Raw genomic sequence first — 24,245 nt, forward strand, 5'->3', positions numbered from 1 at the left:
AAACACAAATCTCAAACCCCTGCAGTACAAAGTACTGATATCCTGTTCTAAGAGACCGTTCAGTCATTATATCTGACCTCATCCTTTGCTGCAAAGTAGATGGTAAAGCCCTACTACAAACATATTAAATAAATTAGGTACAAGATATAATGCCAGGTCTTGCATTCCATCCTTCAGATAAATGGTTAAAGTTCTTAATTTATTGAATTATACAACATAACAACTCCTGTTTTTTTAAAAAAAAAAAAAAATCAACCTCAGAGATCAAGGACCAGTTTGCCATAGCGTATCCAGGTAACTCCCTTTCTTTATAAAGGCCTGGCCACAAATAATTTAAATTAAAGCTAAACTCAAGAATATAATTCCACAAAAGACTTAACAAATTAAAAAAATAACCAGTAATTAACATTTGATTCCTTACTTCCCAAATTAAAATAAGGCAGAAATAATATGATTCTTTTGATGAGTCTCCAATGACACTGAAAAAAACTGGATCCACAAAGTCTAAAGCTTTATTTATCTGTAAATGGCAGTGGCAACACAAGCTTTTCTACACACACAAGTGGTCCAATCAGCCATTGCAGTAATCCTGCCAAGTACAAAAGATGACTTTTGCTTCTTCACTATTAACCTTGTCTGTCAGATTAAACTAGACATCATAAGTCTCTGATTACGTTAAAGCATTTCTTTTAAATAATCAAAAGGTCTTCTGGTGATTTTAGCCTTCTTTCCTTCCAACTCTTTTTTTTTTTTTTTTTTCCTTCAAGCAAGTCTTTAGCCAAGTAGCAGTGCCTGTAGCTTTTAATATTAAAATATTAATCAGAAATGAATACGAACCTGGCTGTTCTTCCTACTCTGTGGATGTACGTATTTGCATCTTCTGGACAATCAAACTGAATGACCCAGTTCACTGCGGGAAAATCTATGTAAAGAAAAAACATGTTAAATTTTAAGCTCTCTGGACTCAAAATCCTCCTACTCAAGAGTAACACGTTATTTTGAAGAATTACTTCCTGTAAAGAATTATCATTTAGATATCAACTTATAGACACTGCCTGCATGCCATTTCTGAGTTAAAAATAAAATTAACCGTATGTATTAGCACATTATAAACAACCATCCTCTTCGTCAAAGAAAGTTAAAGTTAACGGTGTCTTCATTTCCTAAGTTACGAAAGTGCACCGAATGGAACACAATTTTACACTTGACACGGAAAGATAAATGTTTTGCGTCACACAGATAATAAGACACCACAACATTTAATAATTAAATAACAGGATTTGACCTACTTTTACCTGGAATTTCAATATTCTACACTATTGGGGTTTGAAGTGAGCTGTGGTCAGATACCACTGCTTTAGCTAGCCACGTACAGAAATATCATAGTCCCTCTCAATGACAGGAAGGGAAGGTCACCAAGCCGGACCAAGAACTCAATATTCAAAGTGAATTATAGTTTTAAATGGCAATTTCCAACTGCTCTATTTCATCTAACTTGCATTGTAGCGAGCCACTGTTACTTCCTGACCAAGTCTGTAGTAACGCAGCGTTCCACAATCATACCTACCCTCTAAACCCAGGCAACCATACCCACATGAATTCCTCACTAGCAAGATTTCAGCCATGTAGAAGGTATGATAAACAGTTTTCATTTCTGCTCGCTTCCATTTTGGAGCAATTTCCTCCTGTAATGTACCGACAACACCTTACGTTTTGGACAATGAAAGTTTGCTACTCCAAAGAAACACAAGTAGACTCCTGGAAAAGTTCTTCTATCATATATTCAAAATTCTTCTATCAAATATTTAAAAAAGTCGTAAGTAGCAAAGCATTTGCAGAAGTTATAATCTAGCAATTAATGACCGAAGAAAAGACAAACTGAAGCCAAAACAGCTCCTATAAAATATTCTTGCTTTTGCCTCATCTATTATTTTGCCTCCTTAAAGTCCCATAATCCCACATGCAGTCCACAGATATTAAAGTCTCTCTAAGTTTCCATTTCCCTCTAGAGGCAGATTAGCCATTTTTCATGTACTTTGGAATAACTCACAGGACGCAGACATAACCGACAATACTTAAAAGCTGCTGAAATCTTGCCTTAAGGCGCGTAGGGAGCCTACGTATCATCATTTCCATTTTTATTTGTTCTGGATATTTGTCACACAACATTGCTGGAAGAACTAGATTATCTACAGACTTGGAGAAAAAAAACAGCTTTACAAGATTAACGACAGCTTAGGTCCTTCAGGGACAAAAAGGAAAACTAAGCACAAATGAACTGCACCTCTCTTTGGTGAGGAAACAGCAGAACTCTTTGAGAAGCATACCTTTTTCTTTCTGAGTAACCCTAATGAGCTTTTAAATACAGCGGTAACAAACTACGATATGATTTGTAAGAAATGAACATGGCCTTAAGAGCACACTGGCACTGATAAAGTCTGAACAGGACCGGATCATCACTTTGTGAATATTCTAATGCTTTAATGGGTACCTACCGAGGCCACGAGCTGCGATATCTGTAGCAAAAAGTACTGCTGCCTTTTTCCGAACAAAACAATTGTAGACTTCCATTCTCTTCATCTGATGCTGTTTGCCATGGAGTGCCAAAACAGGCACACCGGGTTGAAGCTTACAGAACACTCTGAACAAATACTGGACCTATTGCCAACAAATCAGAAGAAAATAAACAAATGTAACATTACATGGTAATGATTGTATCCAGTAGACAGCTACAGTCTTAGCACATAAAGCGAAGTACAGTTTTCGCCACATCAGAGAGAAGACATGCAATTCAGAGGCACTGTCACACACCCATGCGCTGTAACATGAAATGGACCATGGGAAAGATTGCCACAGAAAGGCATGCCATTCTTAAAAGAAAGGATTTGGGGCACAACTAGTTGGGATGTCCGCAAGAGACCGAAATATGGAAAGTCCATCAGAAATGCTGCTTTTAGACAGCACTGGAGGGGTGTAGCGTCTTATGCTTGCACTTCAAACAGTCTACATTGTCTTTCTCAAAGAAATTGCTGAAGCTTGAAACAGTAAAACAAAACTGGCTGTTTATTATTACATGAAGTACCATGGTGCAGCATTATTTTGTAGCAGACTGCTAACTAATAATTTTTAGGATAATAGTTGCAGAAATTCCATATATCGCAGTAACAGCTGCGGCTCAGAGAGAATTTCTGCAGAAATAAGTCTACAACCTCACTGTACTCAGCAGCCAACTGCAAAGCAACAGAAATATTGTAACCTCTTGCAAAAGTGCAAAAACTAAAATGAATATTTACCAGACAATAATCTGCTGAAAATATATAGGAAAAATATTCCACACAGTCAGAGGAATGAATATCTGCCATACCAACATTTACAAATAATTTCAAAGAAATACTCCCAGGACAGTTACATGAGCAGGCATCTGAAGAATTACATCCTATATAATCATAGGAAAAACTCTTCCACACACTATTTCATAATTAGAATTTCTTTACAGCAAGCTTTCAAAGCTTTTAAAAAAAGCAGATACATCTACTAAACACTCTGTAACCCAACTATGAAACGCCTCACCGGACAAAACCATATTAGCTGGCTCTTAGCTACATAGCCTTTAGCTTTCTTTTTCAACATCAGAGCACAACAATCTCTGAGTACACAGATCCCTGCAGGAACCTTCCCGCGCTGAGCCCGGGTCTCCGCGCTTCCGGACACCCAGGCTGTCTCATCAGCCCTGTGTGACATGTAGCCAGATGTGGGTAAGGTTTAGCTCCTCCCCACTTTTCCTGTTGCAAGCTTATCCAGCATCTCACCTCTCTGATGCTTTGATATCCACACGAACATCTTAATTTTAGTAGTTGTAATAAGTTACAAGGAAAAAAATAAAATAGTCATACCTCTTTACAGCTTGCAAAAAAGATAATACTCTTCTTTTTCAGGTGACTTCTCAGGAAAGAGTATAACATGTTTACTTTTTGTTGAAGCTCACAAACAATATAGTTCTGGTCCAAAGTTGCCGGGGTACTAAAAAAAAAGTATATTTAGATACCATATTTCCCATAACATTAAAAAGAGAACAAACAACAGAAAAAAAGATTATATAGGCATACAATATCTACAAAGCTGCTGACCTTTCTTTCAAGTCAAGAGTGTCTGACAAATATCCAAGGGAAAAAAATAACACATTAAGTTTGGGAGGTTCTCCCACTTGCAGAAAAAACTCTTAGCAGCTCCAATGGAAAGCTACTCTTGAAAGAGCAATGAGTTTCCTAACTAAAATCCTGGAAGAAAGGGAGGAAGGAGAGAAGGGGGAAAAAAAAAAAAAAAAAACCTTCTGACTTCTAAATTCAGTTACTAGCAGCTGGCCAAACTCTTTCCATGTCTAAGCAGCGACATTCAAATTGACTCGACTTAAAATGCAATTTCGTCTATTAGTCCTATTAAACCATCATTTGTGCTAAGGCAATGTCAAAGCACAGTCTAATCATGCACAAAAAAAGGCATTGATGTATTTTTACCGATCACTCTCTGACATGCAAAGTGACTTTGTAAAGCCCCAAATCATCGTCCTTATTCACCTTTCAATTCTTTACAAAGAAAGAAAAGAATATTCTTTGACATATTTTTCCTTGAAATGCATTTAAATATTCTTCTCTCTCAGTCCCTCTACTCCACCTTAGACAGACCAAGGGTATTTAAAATTACTTTATTTTACTGAAGATGCCACTTGGGAGAATAAAGTTACATGACATTGCTCTAATTTTTATTCCACTAGTCACTTTAAATTATACCACAGTACTTTCACCTTGTAAAACTTTCACAGGAAACGGTTTCCTTAAGATAACACCAAACCATGTACAAAGGCAGTAATTCTAAAACAAATTAATATGTTCCTTTTTAGATGCAGTTCATCATCTAACTGCACCTCTTCAGTTATCTCAAAAATTCCAATGTGCTTTAAAATAGACTTCACAAAAATGCAAGATTTGTGAAACAGATGTATAGTCAATCCTCAAACTGAAGACTATATACTAGGCTTCTATATCCTCTTCTGCTATAAGATATTAACCACACAATTTTTTCCCCGTAATTGTATTTATTTGAGATCCCTTACTTAATAAAGGACAAAGAGACATTCTGACATCAAACAGCTAAAACCTGCCTGAGGATTCATTCAAGTTCTGCTGTTCATTTTACTGACTATTCCTTGTTGGCTCACATTTTACCATGTGCTTCACCTTCCTCCACCTGCATCTTACATATGCAAATATATGCATACTTCATAAAACAGAAAAACTTAATCATACTTGTTATAAGCAATCTGTCACTCAGAGACTAGAGCCCACAGAAATGCAGAATTGTAAATAGTGGTCTTCACTCAGTTTTTGAGAGAAAAAAAGCATACTAAGAACTCTGTGCACCTTTCTGCATTTAAGGTCACGTTAATTTTTTTTAAGCTGGGCAGATCATATACTTCCATGGAGGACCTCCTATTCTGGTCCAAACTCTACGACAAAAAAACCTACTTCATCTGCGCAGGGCTGGAGTCCTGAACATGCACAGCAAACCCTGCATGTCTGGAATCACGAGACTCAGGTCTCGCACATGAACAAACGTCACATGTTTTCCTAAGGGCACCCAATACCGAGCATGCAAACAAGACGGTCCTTCTGCACACACCCAATAGAGCAGCATTTCCTTGGAACACCAGATTTACCAGAGACACACAGAAGAACCGTATTTGTCCAACAAACATAGCACTATTTGTTGGTATGGTGGTCCTGCATAGTGAGTTTGGAGGCAGGAGAGGAAAGAAAGCCAAAGAACAAAAAAGCAGCAACCAAGAAATGACTGCTGCTACAGCCAGAAGACTGCTCTGTCCAGGCTATAACCCACTCCTGGAGCTGGCCTGAAAAAAAAACTACTAGTCAGAGAAGTTGCCTGGGGAGCTACAAGCAAGGTGCAGCTTCAGCTTCCCTGCAATAAATCAGTCACAACAAGTAATGCCTTATCTGAAAATTCCCTACTTTCAGAACGGCATGCAACAGGACCAGAAATTGAAGGAAGGAGAAGGAAGCAAAATTTAACTTCTGATTCAGGAAGATGACAGTTAGGGAAGCAGCACCTGTTTAAACCCGAGGTCTAGAAAAATTATTCTGACGTACCTGAATTTGGCTTTCTCATGAACCCAAACATATTCTGGATCTTTCAAACTCAGCCGTGCAAGATCCTTCACCGATTTCGTTTGTGTTGCTGAAAAAAGTAAGGTCTGGCGTTTCTTAGGTAGATTTTCTATGATTGCATTCATTGTCTCAGCAAACCCCATGTCTAGAATTCTATCAGCTTCATCAAGAACTGAATTGAGAAAAATAGATGAGAGACATTGTTTTTAGCTTTGTATAAAATTCAGACTTTAGAGCTGTATAATATAAAAATCAATGCCTACTTAAGCTGCAGAGAAAGAATTAACTGCTGTGTACTGTAGAATTCTCTTTAGCTACTCACATACTCCATAAAACGTTAAAAATATTGCAATAGAGAAGTCACAGCGTTTCCCATAACATTACGTACCCTCAGCGTCACGTACTAAAGTATAGAAAGATCAGCATTTCCAGTAATTTGCAGATAAACTACAAATTATAAAATCCCTGTCCCACTACAGAAACAAAACCATGAAACAAAGAATAGTGCTGCACTATTCATGACCAAGGAAAACAGACTCTCCTGTATCTAAGCTAAATTTACCACTGATATATAGCGAGTACACAGATTAGCACAGAGACAAAGCATTAAGAAAAGGGCCTATCTTTACTGCATTTCTTGTCTAACCGCAATGAACTGTAGTGAGTGTAGCAAGCTTAATTTCATCTTTTATCAGCTTCATTAGCTTCTTAATTGCTTTTAAGTTCCTCAAGCTATGCTAAAGATTATGCACAGTTCTTAAAGGCAGGCAAAGCTTTTCAATAAGCTGAATTTGTATTCAGGTTGGTAGGATGAAAAGAAACAAGAGCCTAACACAACAAAGAAAGAAACAGCAATCCGGCTCAAAATGCAGAGAAAAATATTTTCTACAACTGGCTCAAAATACATACACTGTAGTAAATGTTTCATATAGTTAGTTATCCTATCAAGCAAAACAAGAGAGCTATAGCCAAAAAGAAAAGGTCAGCATTAGCCAACACATATCTAAAGGATTATAATGGGATGCCATATTTGTTTTTGGGTCCCTTATTAACTCATCTACTTTTTCTTTTCATCCTAAGGAAAACACGCTCAGCAATTGCTTTGAGAGAGAGAAAAGGCACACAAGAAAGGGGTTTTGTTATTTTCTATTTTAATTTCTGCATATCTGAACTGAAACGCTGTTTCATCTACATACCACAACCAGAATGAACTTTTTAGCCAAGAAAAATGTCCCACACAGTTATCAACTATTACAAAATATTTCAGAGTACTTTCAAATACTTAAAAACTTACTCAACATTTGTAGATCAGATGCATAGAAATATGAAGTTTCATCCATGTGCTGCAGAAGCCGTCCTGGAGTGCAAATTAGCATATTGATGTGGTGGATTCTCTCAGACTCTTCTTTCAGATCCTGAAAATAAGTTAAATCCGTTTAGTTCTAATTGTTCATGCCAGCAGTCTAGTGGTAGAGATGATCTGGCCAGCTTAATCTATTAATGATTTTTAGAAAAAAAACAGTCATGGATCGGCTTCTTTTCCTCTTTCTACGCAGATACTGCATCATGTCTTTAGCATGCTCAGACCTCTGGCTTGAGCAAAAAAGTATTTCAGAATAATCTAAATTAAAGGCTAGTCCTTGAAAGCTTGGCAGGAAGTTCCATCCAGTCGCACAGCCTAGTAAGATAATAAATACACAAAGGCTTCAAAAGGTAGACAGTGACCCATTCATTTTCCTGTCTGTGCACTAAGAGGTTCCCACGAACTACTGCTTTCCCTGACTTTTCCCTTCAAGGGCTTCCTTCCAAAACTAGCACTTATTTGTTCATTTATGCAGATTCAGAGAGAGGACACACCTTTCCTCCAATTATAAGGCCAGCTGAGAAGTCATGATTTTTTCCCACTTTACGCAGAACTTTAAAGGTTTGATATGCCAGTTCCCGGGTAGGCGATATTATCAAAACTCCCAATCCATCTGCTGAAGTCCACTGATGGCGATACAAGATTTCCAAAGCCTGAAAAAAAATTGCTTTCTTCTCATTACAAAACCACAGAGGGAAAACACATAACAAAAAAAAGCCATAAAAAAGATAAAGTGATGTTAATTCAGATAATGATTTGAGAAACGTCAATATGCATTTCCTGCAGTTTGATTATATATCAGTTCTAACTGAGGGCAACGATACTTGCTGAAGTAAAGGTCCCCAGTACCAATCTATGACAGACAGCAATGGGTTGTAAACTGTAGAAGTTCCACTGCACAACTAATCCTACTCTGCTAAAATCTGGAAATCAAGTCTGATTCACTTATGTGAGAATAGAAATCACACAGAATCACAGAACGGCCAAGGTTGGAAGGGACCTCTGGACATCATCTAGTCCAACCCCCTGCTCAAGCAGGGTCCTCTAGAGCACGTTGCCCAGGATCACGTCCATGTGGGTTCTGAGTATCTCCACCGAAGGAGACTCCACAACCCCTCTGGGCAACCTCTTCCAGTGCTCACAGGAAAGAAGTTTATAATCAATAGTAGATAGTATATAGTATATAATTATACATTATATATAGTATATGATTGACTAGTATATAATAATAGTATATAATCAGTATAATCAGATGCAGAAACACAGGAGAAATTTCCGTGCTTGTAAGGTTTTGTGGGAACCAGAAAGAGCAGCTAGAAAAAAGCCAAATAATCCAGCCTTAATAATTCTGGTTTCAGATTTAGAGCAGTACTATGCATATATGCTATACAGACAGCATTCTGCCTAAAGGTCTTGTACACTTTGATCCAGGATTATTTCTCCTCTAATGAATTCACGTTGCAGAAATACTGTCTTAGTCAACTAATCTTAACACAAAGATTTCATTGGTCCGATCATCCTACCTCAAGTATTTTGAAATAGCAAATACTGTTTAGCATTCACATACAATTTTTCTTCACTCTTCACCTGTCCAACTCCTCCCCATTATTTTAAACAGTTTTGGGGAAGGAGGGTAATGTTTTAAGACAAAAAACTCTACTTCTAGATGAACTAATTGAGCAATCTCACTTCTGTTCTGTTCCTCAAGTTTGCAAGAATATTTTTGAAGCCACGTACACTTTTTCCTATTCTTTAATTTAAGAAATTAAATACAGAGCATGATGATTGGAGTAAAACACTCAAGCATTTATTATCCACGGCAGGAGTTTGCATCCTGTTTTCCTGATCAAATCTGGAAGCGTTTTCCACAAAAAATGACCAAGAAAAGGAAGCCTACAGTCACTATGCTTAAATTTGCAATAGAAGGTCTACAGCCTAAAATTTTAAAGAGGCGAAAACCACTGATCTAAAAAAGCCTGTGGAACTGTAGGAACTTCACCCATTTCATACACTCGGTTTTCAAATTTTAATAGAATCAGACAACATTAGCAGAGCTGCACAAGGAAGACAGATTTCTGAGAGAAAAATAAAGCACTTCCTGAATCACATGGGGTCTGTTAATGTGAGGATCAAAATAAAATTTCAAAATGACTGAATATTTCTAGGGACAAAAATACACTTAATCCAAAACCTCAGGCAGCTTTCTTAAGTGAGCCAATCTTGGAGCACATAGGTCAATTTTACCCTTTCTCCCAGGATCCATTAACCTAAGCTGTCTAACACCCAAGGCTTCTTTGATAACTTGGCCTAAGTGTAGATGGAAGTATGTAAATTACTTACCGGGACAACAAAAGCCAAAGTTTTGCCTGATCCAGTCTTTGCAGCTCCAAGAACATCTTTACCTTGTAAAGCCAAACCTATGGTTTGCCTCTGAATCTCAGTTACCATGCGATACTGAGCTTCTTGCAATCCTAGTATTAGGGTGCAGAAGAGAGGGAAGAAAACTTTATTTTTATCTTGCCTAATGCTGTATTTTTCCATTTGGAAAATGCTATATATGGTAATATTTATTTAAAATCAGTTTAAAGCAAAAATTGCTTTCTTTGCAAACAAACGCTATATGAATTTCTACTTAAGTTACTTTCCGAAGAAAACTTAAATGCTTACCTTTTAGAGTTTTCTTTGACAGTGGAAAATCTGAAAATCTTTGAATTTCATTTACATTTATCTGAAATAAAATAAATTTAATAAGTGCTAAACTCTAAACATATGGAAATTAAATACCATTTTTAAGTTGCTGTTTAACATAAATGTTTGTTAGTTCAGTATGACCTGACGAAGTCAGTTGGCCTTGCAATCTGTACTAGTTTGACCCAAGTCAAACCGCTCTTCTAACAAACTGTTTAGGAAGTTGTAAGACGTACTCTAATTAGGCAGGTTCACAGCGTGATTTAAAGTTCAGATCATCATGGAATCACAGGATAACTCACGTTGGGAGGGACCTCAGCAGGTCTCAGTCCAACCTCCTGCTCGCAAGCAGGGTCAGTTTTGACATCAGACCCAGATGCCGAGGGCTTCGTCCTGTCGGGTCCTGAAAACCTCTGAGGACAGAGGCTGCACAGCCCCTTGAGCAACCCCTGCCACTGCCCAACTGCCCCCCTCAGGGGGCAAAGCTTCTCCCTGTCTCCACTCTGAACTTCTCCTGTTTTAACTCCTGCTCCTTGACCTTCCTCCTCCTTGCCATGCAACCCTGTGAAGAGCCTGGCTGCGTCTTCTAGATCACCTCATAAGCGCTGGGAGCTGTTGTCAGATGTCCCCAAAGCCCCAAAGGCATCTCTGCTCCAGGCTGGACAAGCCCGGCTCCCCCAGCCTCTCCTCACAGGGCAAGTGCTCCAGCCCTGCCCATCTCGGTGGCCCTCCCCTGAACTTGCTCCAGTTCATTTGGGGGGTGGGGGGGGGGTCAAAAATCTGACAGTTATTTTTCAGAAGGGGGAGGAAAAAAAAAAAATCACACTTTAAAAAGATACTGCCATATGCAAGCAAGGTTTAATATCTCTACAGTGCAGCACACTGCAAGCTGCAGGCATAACCTGCGATTAAATCTCATGCTAAGTATTTTACAAATAGTATTCCTAAAATCACAACTTCTACAGCCTTTTTCTCCAAACTGTCCGAGTCAGACTAACTGCCAACAGAGACTATAATAAAGTATTTACATCAAAGTACTAGCCAATAACTAGACAAATAATTCATATTTCTGTGTGGCTGCAACAAGCACTGAGTTTATGATCCATGACTGCTAAGTATAACTTCATTTTTCCAGGCAAATCCACAGAGAAGTAGTTTCTGTTTCCGCAGCTGCTAGCAAGCTACAAGCGGAGCAGAGATAGTCACAGTCCATAAACTGGAACCCCAAGAGCAAGAGCTCTTCCTTCTTTTTTAATTATTTCAGTTTAAGAAAAAAAATGGCTAAGCTGCAAAATACATGGTCACTACCTTCCTGCAAAAGAGAAGCGCACTTGCAGCAACCCAGCCTTTAACGTTCCCAGAAACAAAGGTAGACTCTTTCCTCTGCAAGGAACACATGGAAACACTGCCAGCCGCCTGCTTACAGCCTACAAGCTTGCTAGAAGTAAGTCGTCCCATCTGCCCCATCTATACTTTCAGATCCCTTGAAATAAGATGATGTGTATCGCAGCTTCCCTGCGACATCAGATCCACTTTGTGGCAGACCAGCAGTGTGTTACTACCCACAGCTGATTCCAACAACATACCCACCCACCACCCACCTCATCCCTCACAGTAACTCTTCCTCACAAGTCATCTCTGTCTAAACTGCAAAGACAAAGTTAATTTATAAATCACTATCTTTTCCATCTTTTTTAACTCAAACAGCTTACACACTTGCATCACAAAACTCTCCACTTTCCTCACTTGTTCTCTTAACAGTGTCCATAAAATAAATGTTTATGACATTATATTAAATGAGGTTAGTACTGGAGTACGATTAAACTTCTACAAAGCTCACAACTACCAAACTGTCTCTATTAGTGATAAATTATTTTCATTTATGTGGAAAAACACACAACCCTAGGCAAAATAAGTAAGTTTTCCTTAAAATATTTTGGCCTTTCTAGTTCCATTGTAAATCATACTACAGAGATGGGCTCCCAAAGTTTTTCATCTCTACATTACCGTTGCAAATTTGGGGCTGTCAGTTTAATTCTTAGAAAAAGCATGTTTTACAGAAAACAATACCATAAATAACAAGCTCATAACTGAATCAGAACTTGCTTGAAAATTATTTCCCATTCCTGATGGGATGTAAGATGTAGAAAGACAGTAGCAGAGAAGCTGAGAAAAGCTCTAATGCTTTCCTTCACGCACCTGAGAGTTCATCTATTCCAAACCACTACCATCTGAACTCTAGAGATAAAGTGATATACCTGGAAAACTTGAAAGCAATTTTAGCTGACTGAAATTCAGTCTATAAAAATCTCAGCTCTGTGTTGTTATTGTCAGAGGCATAATAATAATTGTATGCGTGCATTGTTCCTTCTCCAAGATAAAGGCCTGGTAAACAAATGATTTAGGAAATAACTCTGAATAACAAGGGAAAAGGGGATAAAAGGGGCCAGTCCTGGGTAAAGAGCTGGCTGGTCAGCGTGCTCGTCTGACCGGGCCCTGCGCTTGGTCACCATAGCCTATCCGATATTCTTATTAAATTCTGTTTCTAACTATCTTCTGTGTGGGTGCACTCTCTGATCTGAGCCTGTGGGTGAGAGCACTAGCAAACTTCAAGCCGGACTCATCAGCAAGCAGGGTAAGAGAGCCGAGTGCCAGTGACTGGAGCGGGACCATGAACCTCAGGGGCTCGACAGTCCAGGACCCAGCACCTGGAGAAACTGGGCTCTGCTGCCAGCTACTGGATAGACTGGGTGGCTGAGGCCAGCTACTGGAGAGACCCATTTTGTGCGTATATATTCCTATTTTGTGAGTATATATCTCACTAGTGGACATCAATCCTGATCAGCTGGAGAGAACAGGATTTGGTCACCCACGCTGTTCACGTGTGTGAACACACTCAGTCCCTCAGTCCCTCCTCTGGCTGGACCTGGGGACGCAGAGCTGCAGCAGCCTCACAGCTATCAGATTGGGACAGGAGGAATCCAATTGAGTTCTGAAGTTTAACAGATGCACCAACCTTGGTGTACTCAGTTTTGTTCAGCTGCCATGCAGGGTACAAAACTTAAAAAACAGGTAGTTAGTGTCCTAACAGACGTACTGATTTACTTCTCCACATATGTCCACCTCCAGCGCATACTTTAGAAATGGGAACTCCCCCACACACACATGCACACCCATGAGCACGTGTTTCAGTCCACAAGTTAGCCAAACGATTTACAAATATATTGAGATGTCAAGTACAGAAATAAGAAGAATGTGGTACTTCCAAATTCATTGTAGCTGACATAAGAGAGTCAAAAAAGGTGGACAGCTACTACTGGCAAACTTCACACCACTCAACAGTAGCAAGACAGAAAAAGAAAAGAAATCAGAGGGGGGAAAAAAATACTACACAGGAAAAAAAGAGTAGTGTATCTATAAAGGCTGAATGGATGAACAGGAAGGTAGACTACACTGCTTTAAATGCACACTGACTAGCATTACTAAACTGAGATTTCCAAATGTCAAGCTCAGAGCTTAACAACTCGAGGTTTCCTAACAGGTATCATTTATCTCCAGACTGCTGAACAGAAATCTCCCAACAAAGGGACAAAGCAAAACGGTCCTCAGACACATAATAGCCAGTAGATGTTCCTGACAACTTACCGTAGCAATTCCAGAGAAAGCCTCAAATGAAGAGCTCCTGAGCTGTCAAATCAGGACTATAGCTACTTGAATTACCAGCTATTCTGGGAACACTGCCTATTATAGAAAACTATATTTTCCGGAGGGTCTGTACCTGTTTAAAGCAGATAGATCACAACACTGCTCTTTTTAGATGAATTCTCTCTAGTAACATCAAGGAAGTAATGCATGAATTTGGTCTTTAGATCAAAGGCAATGACACCTTTACTAAAACTGCTTTTTGACACATTTCAAGACAAACCACCTGCAGGGTACCTTTCAAACTTTCAGGGTGTCCTAACAAAGAAATTAAGCCATTACCAAACTTTTCTTAAAAGGTGATTACTTTTATAAAATCTGCTTTGGCTCTGAGAAACATGTACTTTAAAAGCTGGTACATTTCTGAGGGAAAAACACTCCCATCTGAAATCACTACAGAGAGCTGAAGCCTTTGTCCGAGTTTAACAAACTGGAATTTCTAATAAATACATCTCCAGTTTGGTTAGTGATTTTGCAGACATTATATTGCATGCAATATTGCATATTTGGATAATTTGCAATCCTACTAGTATGTAATGTTAAAGGATCACAACTCAAAGATGTAGAGAGCTCCAGTTAAACCTCAACCAAGAAACTGTCCACACAGGAAAGTAATTTGCCTACAGGAGAAAAACTATTTTACTAATATCAGAAAAGAATTTAAGTAATCCATTACGTGCAACTAAGGGGATAGATTTTAGTAAGTTTGTGATTCATATTGCCACAATAATCTATTTCATGTAATTGTTCTAAATAATTAAGGTTGCCCTAAGTGTTCCAGTGGACAACTACTCTTTAACTCTATATCATCCAATAAAAACCGTGTTAATCACAGAGATAAATACTGTTCTGCTCTTTGCCTTTAACCCTTTCAAATCAACTTAAAAATCATAGCATGCATAAGCCAAGCTCTTTTAAAGACTTCCAAGAAGGAAAGAAGGTGAGAAAAGTATTAAAAGAGCAAGGCACAGGAACATTAGGGAAGGCCATGTCACCAAGCTTCCTGCATTATTTCTCTGCCCTACAAACTTTCAGGAGCACAAGAATGGTGTGTTGGAGTACTCTTAAATTCCAGAAAAAATTGTCTTATTTTTAACCAATTCGGTTCATTTTCATAGAAATCTAGGTGGAAAGAGGAAGAAGATTTGGTGCTGCAAAAAAGATTCTAACGTAAACTTTTTCCTCAAACTACTGTTTCAACTGCAGGCAACTGATAGATCTTGTCTACCAGATCTACATGCAGCAGTGGAAGTCAGTGACTTCTACTTTCACTACTTCAACAAGTGACTTCAACTTTTACTACTAAGTTTGCCCCCATGCCAGAAATTATCACCTCCTCTAATCTGCAAAAACCTGTCCCTCTGAATCTCTCTCTAATCCACTCCAGGTAAGAATAGCCAGCTCAGTTCAAACACTTCAAATGGTAGTCTGATCTAACTTGACTAATTCAATATAAAGCAGACTAGAAAGGGTTTATACAAACAGCTCCCCAGCACATTAGGAGTGGTAACAGTAATACTTTTCACCAATACAGCTGAATGGAGGAAAAAAAACGTTCACCAACAGCCGTACAGTCATGCAACAAACATGATGGATCAACAGCACAGATAATGGTCTCAAAACCTGGACACAGAGGTTAACTTTAATGTTTTCTACTTATGCTGCCACACATTCTCCGTCACATGACAAGAGAGGACGATGAAAAAAAATCCAGTAACAGAAGTATCTTGGTTATCTCTGCAAACACACTGGTAACAGTCATCCATACGTATGGTGAACAAATTCAAATATTCGTGAAATTAATTGACAAAGTGTCTGTAAGACCACTATAAACAGAAATCTATGTAGACTGACACAAAATTAAAACATAAACATCAAACGCACACGATGCATCTTAGGGAAAAATGACTGTATTTAAATATTATGCAAAAATATTTAAGGCTAGGTAGGAGTAGAGGAACAGACTACTCCAGAAAACAAGAATGAGGCCTACTTACACTAAAAAGCCAGAGGACTGCATGTCTATCCACCACAATCCAGATACAACCTTAGAACTTATGTGGATGGGAGGGAAAGGAATAGTGACTTCAGTATTAAAAAAAAAAAAAAGGGGGGGGGGGTGTTGCATCATTCCCTTAAAGAACACAAATAGTTTCATTCACTCATCACTCACGTCCCTTTTAAATCTCATGAGCATATACATCTGCGAGTGACGCAGTCACGTCCTGCTATCTGCTGCGGATGCACTCCTGAGAAGTGCAGTGGTTAGTGGCATGACAGATAGCAAATTAATTTTATTCCATAAGAACTAATATAATAGACAGGGTCTGTGTGCAGGGACTTAATACACACATACAACTTAAATACAGCAAGACAAGTATAGCAGACGAATAGGCAAAGGCAGCATCAAGTGGAAGAAATGTTGGCTTTCCGGAGTAGGTCATTGTTTCAAAAGACTTCAGTCATTTCAACCGTGAAACCAAATGCCCAGCATAAATCTTTTATTCCCAGTAGTGTTGTTGCATCCTTTTAAACAATTAAATGTTCATCGTCGTCATCTTCCTCAAACGAATCAAGACCAAGTAAGGGCAAATGACAGTCATATTTGGCCATTCAGTCTCACAGATATAATGTACTCGAAAGCACCAGCACCTCCTCCAGCTGATGACTGCGATGATCCTGCTCTTGCCTCTCCATACTTCCAAATCCCTATACTTCTATTTCAATATACAGGAATATACTTCTTAAGTCTTTGCAAATATCTCTCTCTACTACGTTAGCTCCCATACAGAAAATTACTTTGCCATCCAGAGAACTCAGCCGCTTCATCTATAAGACGGATGACTGTGTCAGCTGCACATAGTATGACATGACCAGTAACTGAACTCCAAAACAACAGATAGAGAAGCAAGGACAACTAGATATTGCCTTTGATTGCCACAGATTGCTATAAAATGCCTAAAGGTATTATAAAAGTATTATCAAGCGTAGGAACTATTATGGCCTGATAATATACAAAATTAATTTCACATTACCCATCTCCCCTCCTGTCTGTGTTCGTAGACGCAGAAATAGAAAGCAATCTACTGCAGGATACTGACACTGTAGAGAAACAATAAGCTCAGCACCCAGGGATCAGGATCCTGCCACAAGCTCTGTAAAACAATTCAGGTAGCCTGCTTTCCCAATCAGCATCTAAAGTTTATCGCTGGAGTCAATGGGAAAATACTGCTAAAACAAGCTGAGACTCAAAACTCAGCTACAACAAAATGTACTAATAGTTTATATAGCTATGATCTTCAGTTTTTAATCATACGACCAACATAGCTTGCTTCTCGGGGAAAAAAAAATGAGGATATCAATCATGACCTATAATTCAAAAGAGTAATTTGAGCATTTTTGGAGCATACTCTTTGCTTTTAAGTCAGCAAAACAAATGACAACGCGAAGCTTTACAACATTAACTTGCTGAATCTTAACCAAAGAAGCTATCACCACCTTTCCACGGTAACAGATGTGTTGCTTCTGCGCCTAATCTCACTACCTTCTGCTCCATCAGAACGTAACCATCAAAGAGGCCACACCACCAGCTATGCTGAGCGCTCTGTAACCCAGCACAGACCCCAGCGGCAGCTGCAACTCCGCAAAAGCGGGCAGGAGGTGTAACGCCACGCAGGAAGCACCTCAGTCACCATCCACGACTAGGGCACCTTCCGCCAATCCCTACGGCTCCGGCTCCGCTGCTCGTGTCCCCGGAGGGACGGGGCAGCGATACCCAGGGGACGGAGCACCGTGCCTGCCCCACACAGGGCAGCGACCCAACGAACCTGTTACTGCGGGCCGCAGGACAGCCAGGGCGCTCCCCTTCCCCGCAGCCCCATGGTGCACCCGGCACCCGGCCCAAGACCCTTCCTCCTCGCAGACCCCACTCCTCCTCCTCCTCCTCTCACGCCCCCCTCCTCACTGCGACTCGCTCTCTCCTCACAACCCCCCCTCCATCTCCTCAGAGGTCTCTCTTACCTCTTTCCCTTCCCCCCCCCCACGGCTCTCTCTCTCCCCCTTCCCCCCCCCACGGCTCTCTCTCCCCCCTTCCCCCCCCCACGGCTCTCTCTCCCCCCTTCCCCCCCCCAACGGCTCTCTCCTCCCCCCTTCCCCCCCCCCACGGCTCTCTCCTCCCCCCTTCCCCCCCCCACGGCTCTCTCCTCCCCCCTTCCCCCCCCCCACGGCTCTCTCCTCCCCCCTTCCCCCCCCCCACGGCTCTCTCTCCCCCCTTCCCCCCCCCCACGGCTCTCTCTCCCCCCTTCCCCCCCCCCACGGCTCTCTCTCCCCCCTTCCCCCCCCCCACGGCTCTCTCTCCCCCCTTCCCCCCCCCCACGGCTCTCTCCTCCCCCCTTCCCCCCCCCAACGGCTCTCTCCTCCCCCCTTCCCCCCCCCAACGGCTCTCTCTCCCCCCTTCCCCCCCCACGGCTCTCTCTCCCCCCTTCCCCCCCCCACGGCTCTCTCTCCCCCTTCCCCGGTCTCCCCCCCCTTCCCCCCCGCTCTCCCCACCCCCACACCGGCAGAGGAGCCGCTCTCCTGCCCGAGGGGCGGCTGTCCCCGCCGTCGCCCCCGCGCCGTGCCCGCCTGCCGGAGCCCTCCCGGCCCGCCGGCCCCGCCGCACCTCGGGGTAGCGCTGCACCAGGCGGCCGATGCCCTCGCGCTCCACCAGCCACTCGGGCCGCTGCCGCTCCTTGCGCCGCAGCCGCAGCTTCCGCTGGCGCCGCGCGTATTTCTTCTTCCAGCGCTCGAAGTCGCGCACCGGGTCCACCTCCGCCGCCGCCCTCACCCTGCCGCCGCCAGCCTCGCCGCCGCCGGCCCGGCCCATGCCGCCCGCCGCCGGCCCGCGTGTGACCCGCACCGCCGCCGCCAGGGGCGGGCCCGGCGCCGGCGCCTGGCGTCAGCCGGCTGCGCCGCGGGGGAGGGACCGCGGCTCGGGGGAGGGAGCGGGGCCGCCCCGCAGGCAGGAGGGGCTGCCGGGCACGGCGGCGCGCGCTGGCCGTGCAGCGCTTGGCCGGCGGCTGCTGCGCGGTTGCAGCAGAGCTGGAGGGGAAGAAACGCGCCGCTCCGCGCGGTGTCCGACCAGAGCGACGAGCCGCGGGCGCCGCAGGCCAAATGCGTGGCCGGCGATCGGGGCTGCAGAGAGCGGTGGGTAGAGAAAAGCTTGAGAGTGAATAAAAAAGGAAATCCGTATCTCCCCGGTTACTGTCATAAATCTTGTCCTCTGCCATGCAGTGTTGGGGCACCGGGGGGACCTCTGTGATGAGTCTGTTCGTGCTTTATTTGGTAGTCAATGCTGGCAAAAAAGTGCCAAGTTAAATAAAGCAAAAAACATTTGAAACATGTATGGTTGGACATATGTTTAAGGTGCTGGATTTAGGCTCCATCTGACATAAGCTTTGACCCTCATCCTTCCTAAGAGAGCTGTAATTAATCTCACTGACCTTAGCTCGAAGCCTTGAGATTGGCAGAGGGTTAGAGAGAGATCACAGGGGAAACGACAAACGTGCAAAGCTGTTTTAGGCTCTGCAGCGTAGGGGTGGTCTTCGCGAGGCACGTATCTCCAAAAGTGACTAAATTTAATCAACCTCTTAATTTATTTTGTGCTGTCTCTGGGTGCACAGGTTCTTAACATCTCCCTACTGCAAAGGGCTTTTTCGTGCTATTTTGTAGTTGTTCTGCAGCCGTAAAAGTTAACGCTGAGTCTGTTCGAGCACTCCACCAGCACACCGAAATAAAAACACAGGCAGGCTCCCAAACTGTTGTGCCACAACAGGAAGAGAAAAGCTTAAACGTTTGTTTCTATCTGTGTTATGAGATGTGTGTGTCTGTGACATGAGAAGGAAGTAAACCTGTTGATTAGGGTAACAGGGAGAGACTCCCAAAATAATTACTGTCTCTCATGAAGGTTTGGATACCAGAAGGCTGAAGGCGTAAGGGAGTGGCTGTTAATTATCTCCACTTTTGCCATGCATATGATGAGTATATCACTGAAGATGTTTTCCCTCCTCCTCAGGGAGGACCAGGGAAACCTGTGATGACAGAAATGTTTGCTTTCCCCTTAAAATACGTTAAGTTTCTAATTTCAAGAAGGGCTGGAAAAATCTGCATTAAACATGCCCTGGTCTCTCCTCCCGGGTTTGAATGCAATGATTTTCTCCAGCATTTATTTGCTATTGAGGTAAATAAGGAAGGATACTGCAGTTTATATTCTTAAAAAAGTTTTTCTTCAGAAGTACCTGGTAAAAGTGCTTGCAGGAGGTAGCTGTCTCCTGGATTCCCACCCCAAGGATGTGCTTCTGAGGCTTGGCACATCTTTCCCATCCTTACAGCATCCCATAAGGCAAAGTCTCAGCCCAACCCTCTCAGACTGTTGTGGGGATTAACTTGCCACTTGAAACTTTTCTACCAGTCGGCCTGCAACAGAAAAGTAAGTAAACAAACAAAAACTCTCCTAGATAAAATTTCTGCTGCTACAGCCTGGAACAAGGTAGCCAAGAGGTTCAGATACCAGGAAATGAAAAACAGAAAGTTAGAAGCTGCCTGTTCTGCATCCTGCAACTGAAGGTACAATTCTGGAGAGCCTCCCGGGGTCTTTGAATGGGAGATCTGGGGATCTGCAAAGGCCCGTGAGTCACTGTTTGTCTCTTTTCCCAACTGCCCTCTCACGCTTACGGACTTGCATGAGAAACAAAGGGTGATTTGTAAAAGTTTGCCTTATATACAGGAAAAAATGTTACCCTGTTAATTGTTGTTGTTGTTTATAATATGCAGAACTATTTCAATTGTTTTGGTATAATGTTATTTCTACACCTGTGGCAAAAATAGAGATCCTTTTGAGTGATAAAAAGCATGAGAAAGAAGAAAAATTTGCTTTTACAAATTGACAAATAAATGCTTCATATGTCGCTGTTTATTTGCATCTTGGGGAAATGAAGGGAGGGAGTGTGGAAGTAGCAATAAATGTAACAAAGCTCAACGCAAGACCATATAGAAGAAGGAGGTGATTTTTTTTTTAGATAAAACTGACTTCACTAACCATCATTCTCTCATAGATTTCACTCTCTCATTCACATTCATTCTTTCATACTCACAAGCACAAACGTGTATGTGTCCAAACAGTCTGGCCAGGGCTACTTACGGTGGCAAGGAGAACACAGGGCAGCAGATACCATCGTTAGAGCCCTGAGGGCACTAATAGCCCTTACTGGCCCCCTGAGCCTCAGCCCACACACTCCGGAGCCCCACTTCAGCCCAGCCCTGGGGCTTCGCTCCCTGCCTGAGCTATGCCGTAGCTGCTCTGGGCACGAGCTTAGCTTGCTTTGGGCCATAGATGCTTTGGTTTGGACCTCCCTGTAGGCTGACTTCCTAGCTTGACCTTGGACCTGCCTCGTCGCTGCAGCCCTGCAGGAATTTAAGATAAGGGCTTGTTTTTAAAAAAAAACGGGGGGGGAGGAGGTAAAGTTGTGTGCGCTCAAGTTAAAGTTGGGGGGGTTCCAATAAATCTTTGATTATTTTGCACTAAATAGTTTTATTTTCATTTTTCTAAATAATCTTGATCACCCTCTCTAAAGAAGTAATCAGCACACCAGAGAGAGCGGCCCCAAAAACACAAGAGGTCCATGAAATCCCCCTAAAACTTCTCTCAATGAAACAGCCAAGTCCCAGGAGAATCTCCCCAAGGAAGAGGCCAGGGACACAAGAACGATGCTTTTAGTAACAGCAATGTATCTGTAAGAAATTACTATGAAGATTAATCTGGCTAAAGAATGTACAAACTGAGGCAGAAAAATGGTAATCCTACTGGGGAAAAGAAAAATCACTTTAAATAGGCATTATTAGGTATGGTGGTCGTTCAGAGAAGAGGTGCTCTGAAAGATTTAGGTCTCAGGAGTCTGTCGCTGCCCGCCTCTGGGCCTTCCCGCAACGCAGCCCAGGCCCCGTCTCAGCCCAGCCTGGGGCTATCAGTCGCTGCCCCATCACAGCCCTGCCGTTGCCCAGCCACGGGCCCCCTAGACCCCAGCCCGTGGACACCCACCTGGCCCAGCCTCGGCCCAGCCCCGGCCCCGTGGCGGTGCCCAATGCTGGGGCTCAGCTGCCCCGGCTGCCCCCGGTGCCCTGCTCCCTCGTGGGCAGTTGCCCCCAGTGAAAGTGAACCTTGCAATGAAATTTTCTTTAGATTCTTAATGTCATAAATTCAGCCACATGACAAACAAACCTCACTAACCACAGTATGGTGAGAGATCTCAATGAGTTGTCCCTTTCCCCCAAAACATGTAGTTTCATCATGTGACTCTACCATGGCCAAAATGATCGATGGACTTGCAAGTATGCGAAAGACTGTATGTATTACAAAGATTTTCATTGTATTGTTCAAAAGTATAGCACCTCCTGGACAGGCTGCAAGAACACTGCCCTTCCCGTGACAGACCTCACAATGTCTGTGGATCAGGAGGAAGGATGGATCCCTCCCCTGTGCAAATGTTCAGAACTCACAGAGAATACCAGCACTGACCGGTGTGGGTCACTGGAGCTGGAAACACAGGGATGCAAGCTGTCAGGTGCAAAGACAAATAGAAAAGTCAAAAGTAGTATTGCTCTGAGCGCTGCAATCTGAAAAAATCAGTGCTTCAGTGCTGTCAGTTTAAAACAGAAACTTCTGCACTCTTGTGCAGGCCCAGGGTATACAGCTCTAAGAAGAAAGAGGCACACCTGCTGTCTACAGAGGAGAATGAAAACTGGAGGGTGTAGAAACCCTTAAGAAAACTTAAGAAACTTAGGAAAAGGGTTATCATCCAAAATCTTAAATTTAAAAGCTAAAAGTGGAACTGGATTTTCAGAAACATATTAGAAAAAAACCCTTTTCAATAATTCCTGCTGGTCTGAGCAAATGGGCAAATTACGATGAATAAATGCTGTCTGTTAGGGTCAAGAACATTGTGTGGTGTAATTGATGGTAACCTCAGTTTAAATAATTGCTTTCCAAATACCTTTGATGTTTCCCAACAATAAAATAAACAAACAGGACTTTGCAGACAAAGTGATGGACATCCACAGTGATGTGGAAAAATTAACCGTGCTTCTTCAAAACCAAAAGCAAAACAGCCCTATTGAGTCTGTAGAAACGCCAAAGAATACCGACACTTAGGTCAGGAAGAGCTAGATGATACAAAGCAGTGTTTTAGGATACAAGCTAAAGAGCTATTTATCAAGATGGTATAAACATATTCCTTCTTGGAAAGACAAAGGACTTTATTGTCCTGTTATTGATAAAAGGGATTTTTCTGATATGTTATTGTTGATCATAATATGCATGATTTAGTTTGCAGGGCCCTCGAAAGAAACTTCTTTCCAGTGAAAACACACCTGAACCACCTATAAAATGGAAACCAATTCTAAAAATTGTTGTGCATGGGTGCAAGGCACCATGGCTAGTGTTTGTTTAAGAAAGGCACTTAGACTCTCTAAGGTATTGCTTAAAATGCTGTTTCTTAGAGCAAACACTAGGAGGAAAAAGAGGATAGATAATCTGACGTACTTTCAGATGCGAGGAACCCCGAGCTGTGCAGCATCGGACAGACCTCCAGCCAGGGGACGGCACGCGGTGCAAATCCCGTCTGTGAAGAGCTTTGCCGGCATTTTGGTCTTCAGACCTCTTACAGGATTTTCGTAGAATAAAGCAATCCTATTCATCATTTCTACTCTCAAGCAAAAGGACATTCACATGAGAACGTGCTGCTTCACTTTCAGATGAAGCCGAGGACAGGCAGCTGGTGCCATCCCTGGTGCCGAGTGGGAGCTGCCCCCAAGCTCCTCGTTGTGGTGGGCCGTCGAAGGCCGTCCAGGACCACAGTCACGCACAGCCCAGCGTGGCCTGCAGGCCCAGCCATGCGTGCAGCACAGCGCCACGCCACACGGGCCTGCACCGGCTCGCGTTACCTGGATCACAAACTCCTTGATGTGCTGTGGTCTTCCGGTTAGGATCACGACAAAAATGGGTGATTTGCTTTGTAAGGTTCTCAGTCTTTAAATAAAACCATCTGCTTCTTCAGAAGATTATGATATGTCAATGCTTTTTTTGAATGCTTTGAGATGGAGGCTAAAACAAACAGCTACAAAATAGAGACCTTTTTCTCTCGAAACCAACAAAAAGGGTTTTAATGAAAAATATAAGCATGACAGATCTTGCGAGAAACCCATGATGGGGTTTGCTGAAACATGTTTTCCCTCTCGGAAACGTCAAACACGCCCAGGGTCGGCAAGCCCTGGCATTTCAC

The 24,245-nt window shown here is 42.4% G+C and overlaps 1 protein-coding gene across 3 annotated transcripts in view; it reads right to left on the bottom strand.

The window, feature by feature from the left end:
- The window catches only part of DDX10 (DEAD-box helicase 10), a 206,030-nt gene extending 187,191 nt beyond the window's left edge, over positions 1 to 18,839 (bottom strand). For 2 of the 3 annotated variants that reach the window (XM_068930313.1, XM_068930312.1), the window contains exons 1-9: positions 18,593 to 18,837; positions 10,210 to 10,270; positions 9,883 to 10,013; positions 8,037 to 8,195; positions 7,474 to 7,594; positions 6,162 to 6,351; positions 3,894 to 4,020; positions 2,496 to 2,658; positions 838 to 922 (exon numbers count right to left, since the gene is read on the bottom strand). In XM_068930313.1, the coding sequence (XP_068786414.1) occupies positions 838 to 922; positions 2,496 to 2,658; positions 3,894 to 4,020; positions 6,162 to 6,351; positions 7,474 to 7,594; positions 8,037 to 8,195; positions 9,883 to 10,013; positions 10,210 to 10,270; positions 18,593 to 18,796 (1,241 nt within the window). In that variant the 5' untranslated portion in view covers positions 18,797 to 18,837. Of the gene's footprint in view, positions 1 to 837; positions 923 to 2,495; positions 2,659 to 3,893; positions 4,021 to 6,161; positions 6,352 to 7,473; positions 7,595 to 8,036; positions 8,196 to 9,882; positions 10,014 to 10,209; positions 10,271 to 18,592 lie in introns of all 3 variants that reach the window. The other variant, XM_068930311.1, reaches the window with a different exon arrangement.
- Between the last annotated feature and the right edge of the window lie 5,406 nt (positions 18,840 to 24,245).

The sequence above is a fragment of the Struthio camelus genome, chromosome 1 (assembly GCF_040807025.1).
Source record: "Struthio camelus isolate bStrCam1 chromosome 1, bStrCam1.hap1, whole genome shotgun sequence".
Lineage (NCBI taxonomy): Eukaryota > Metazoa > Chordata > Aves > Struthioniformes > Struthionidae > Struthio > Struthio camelus.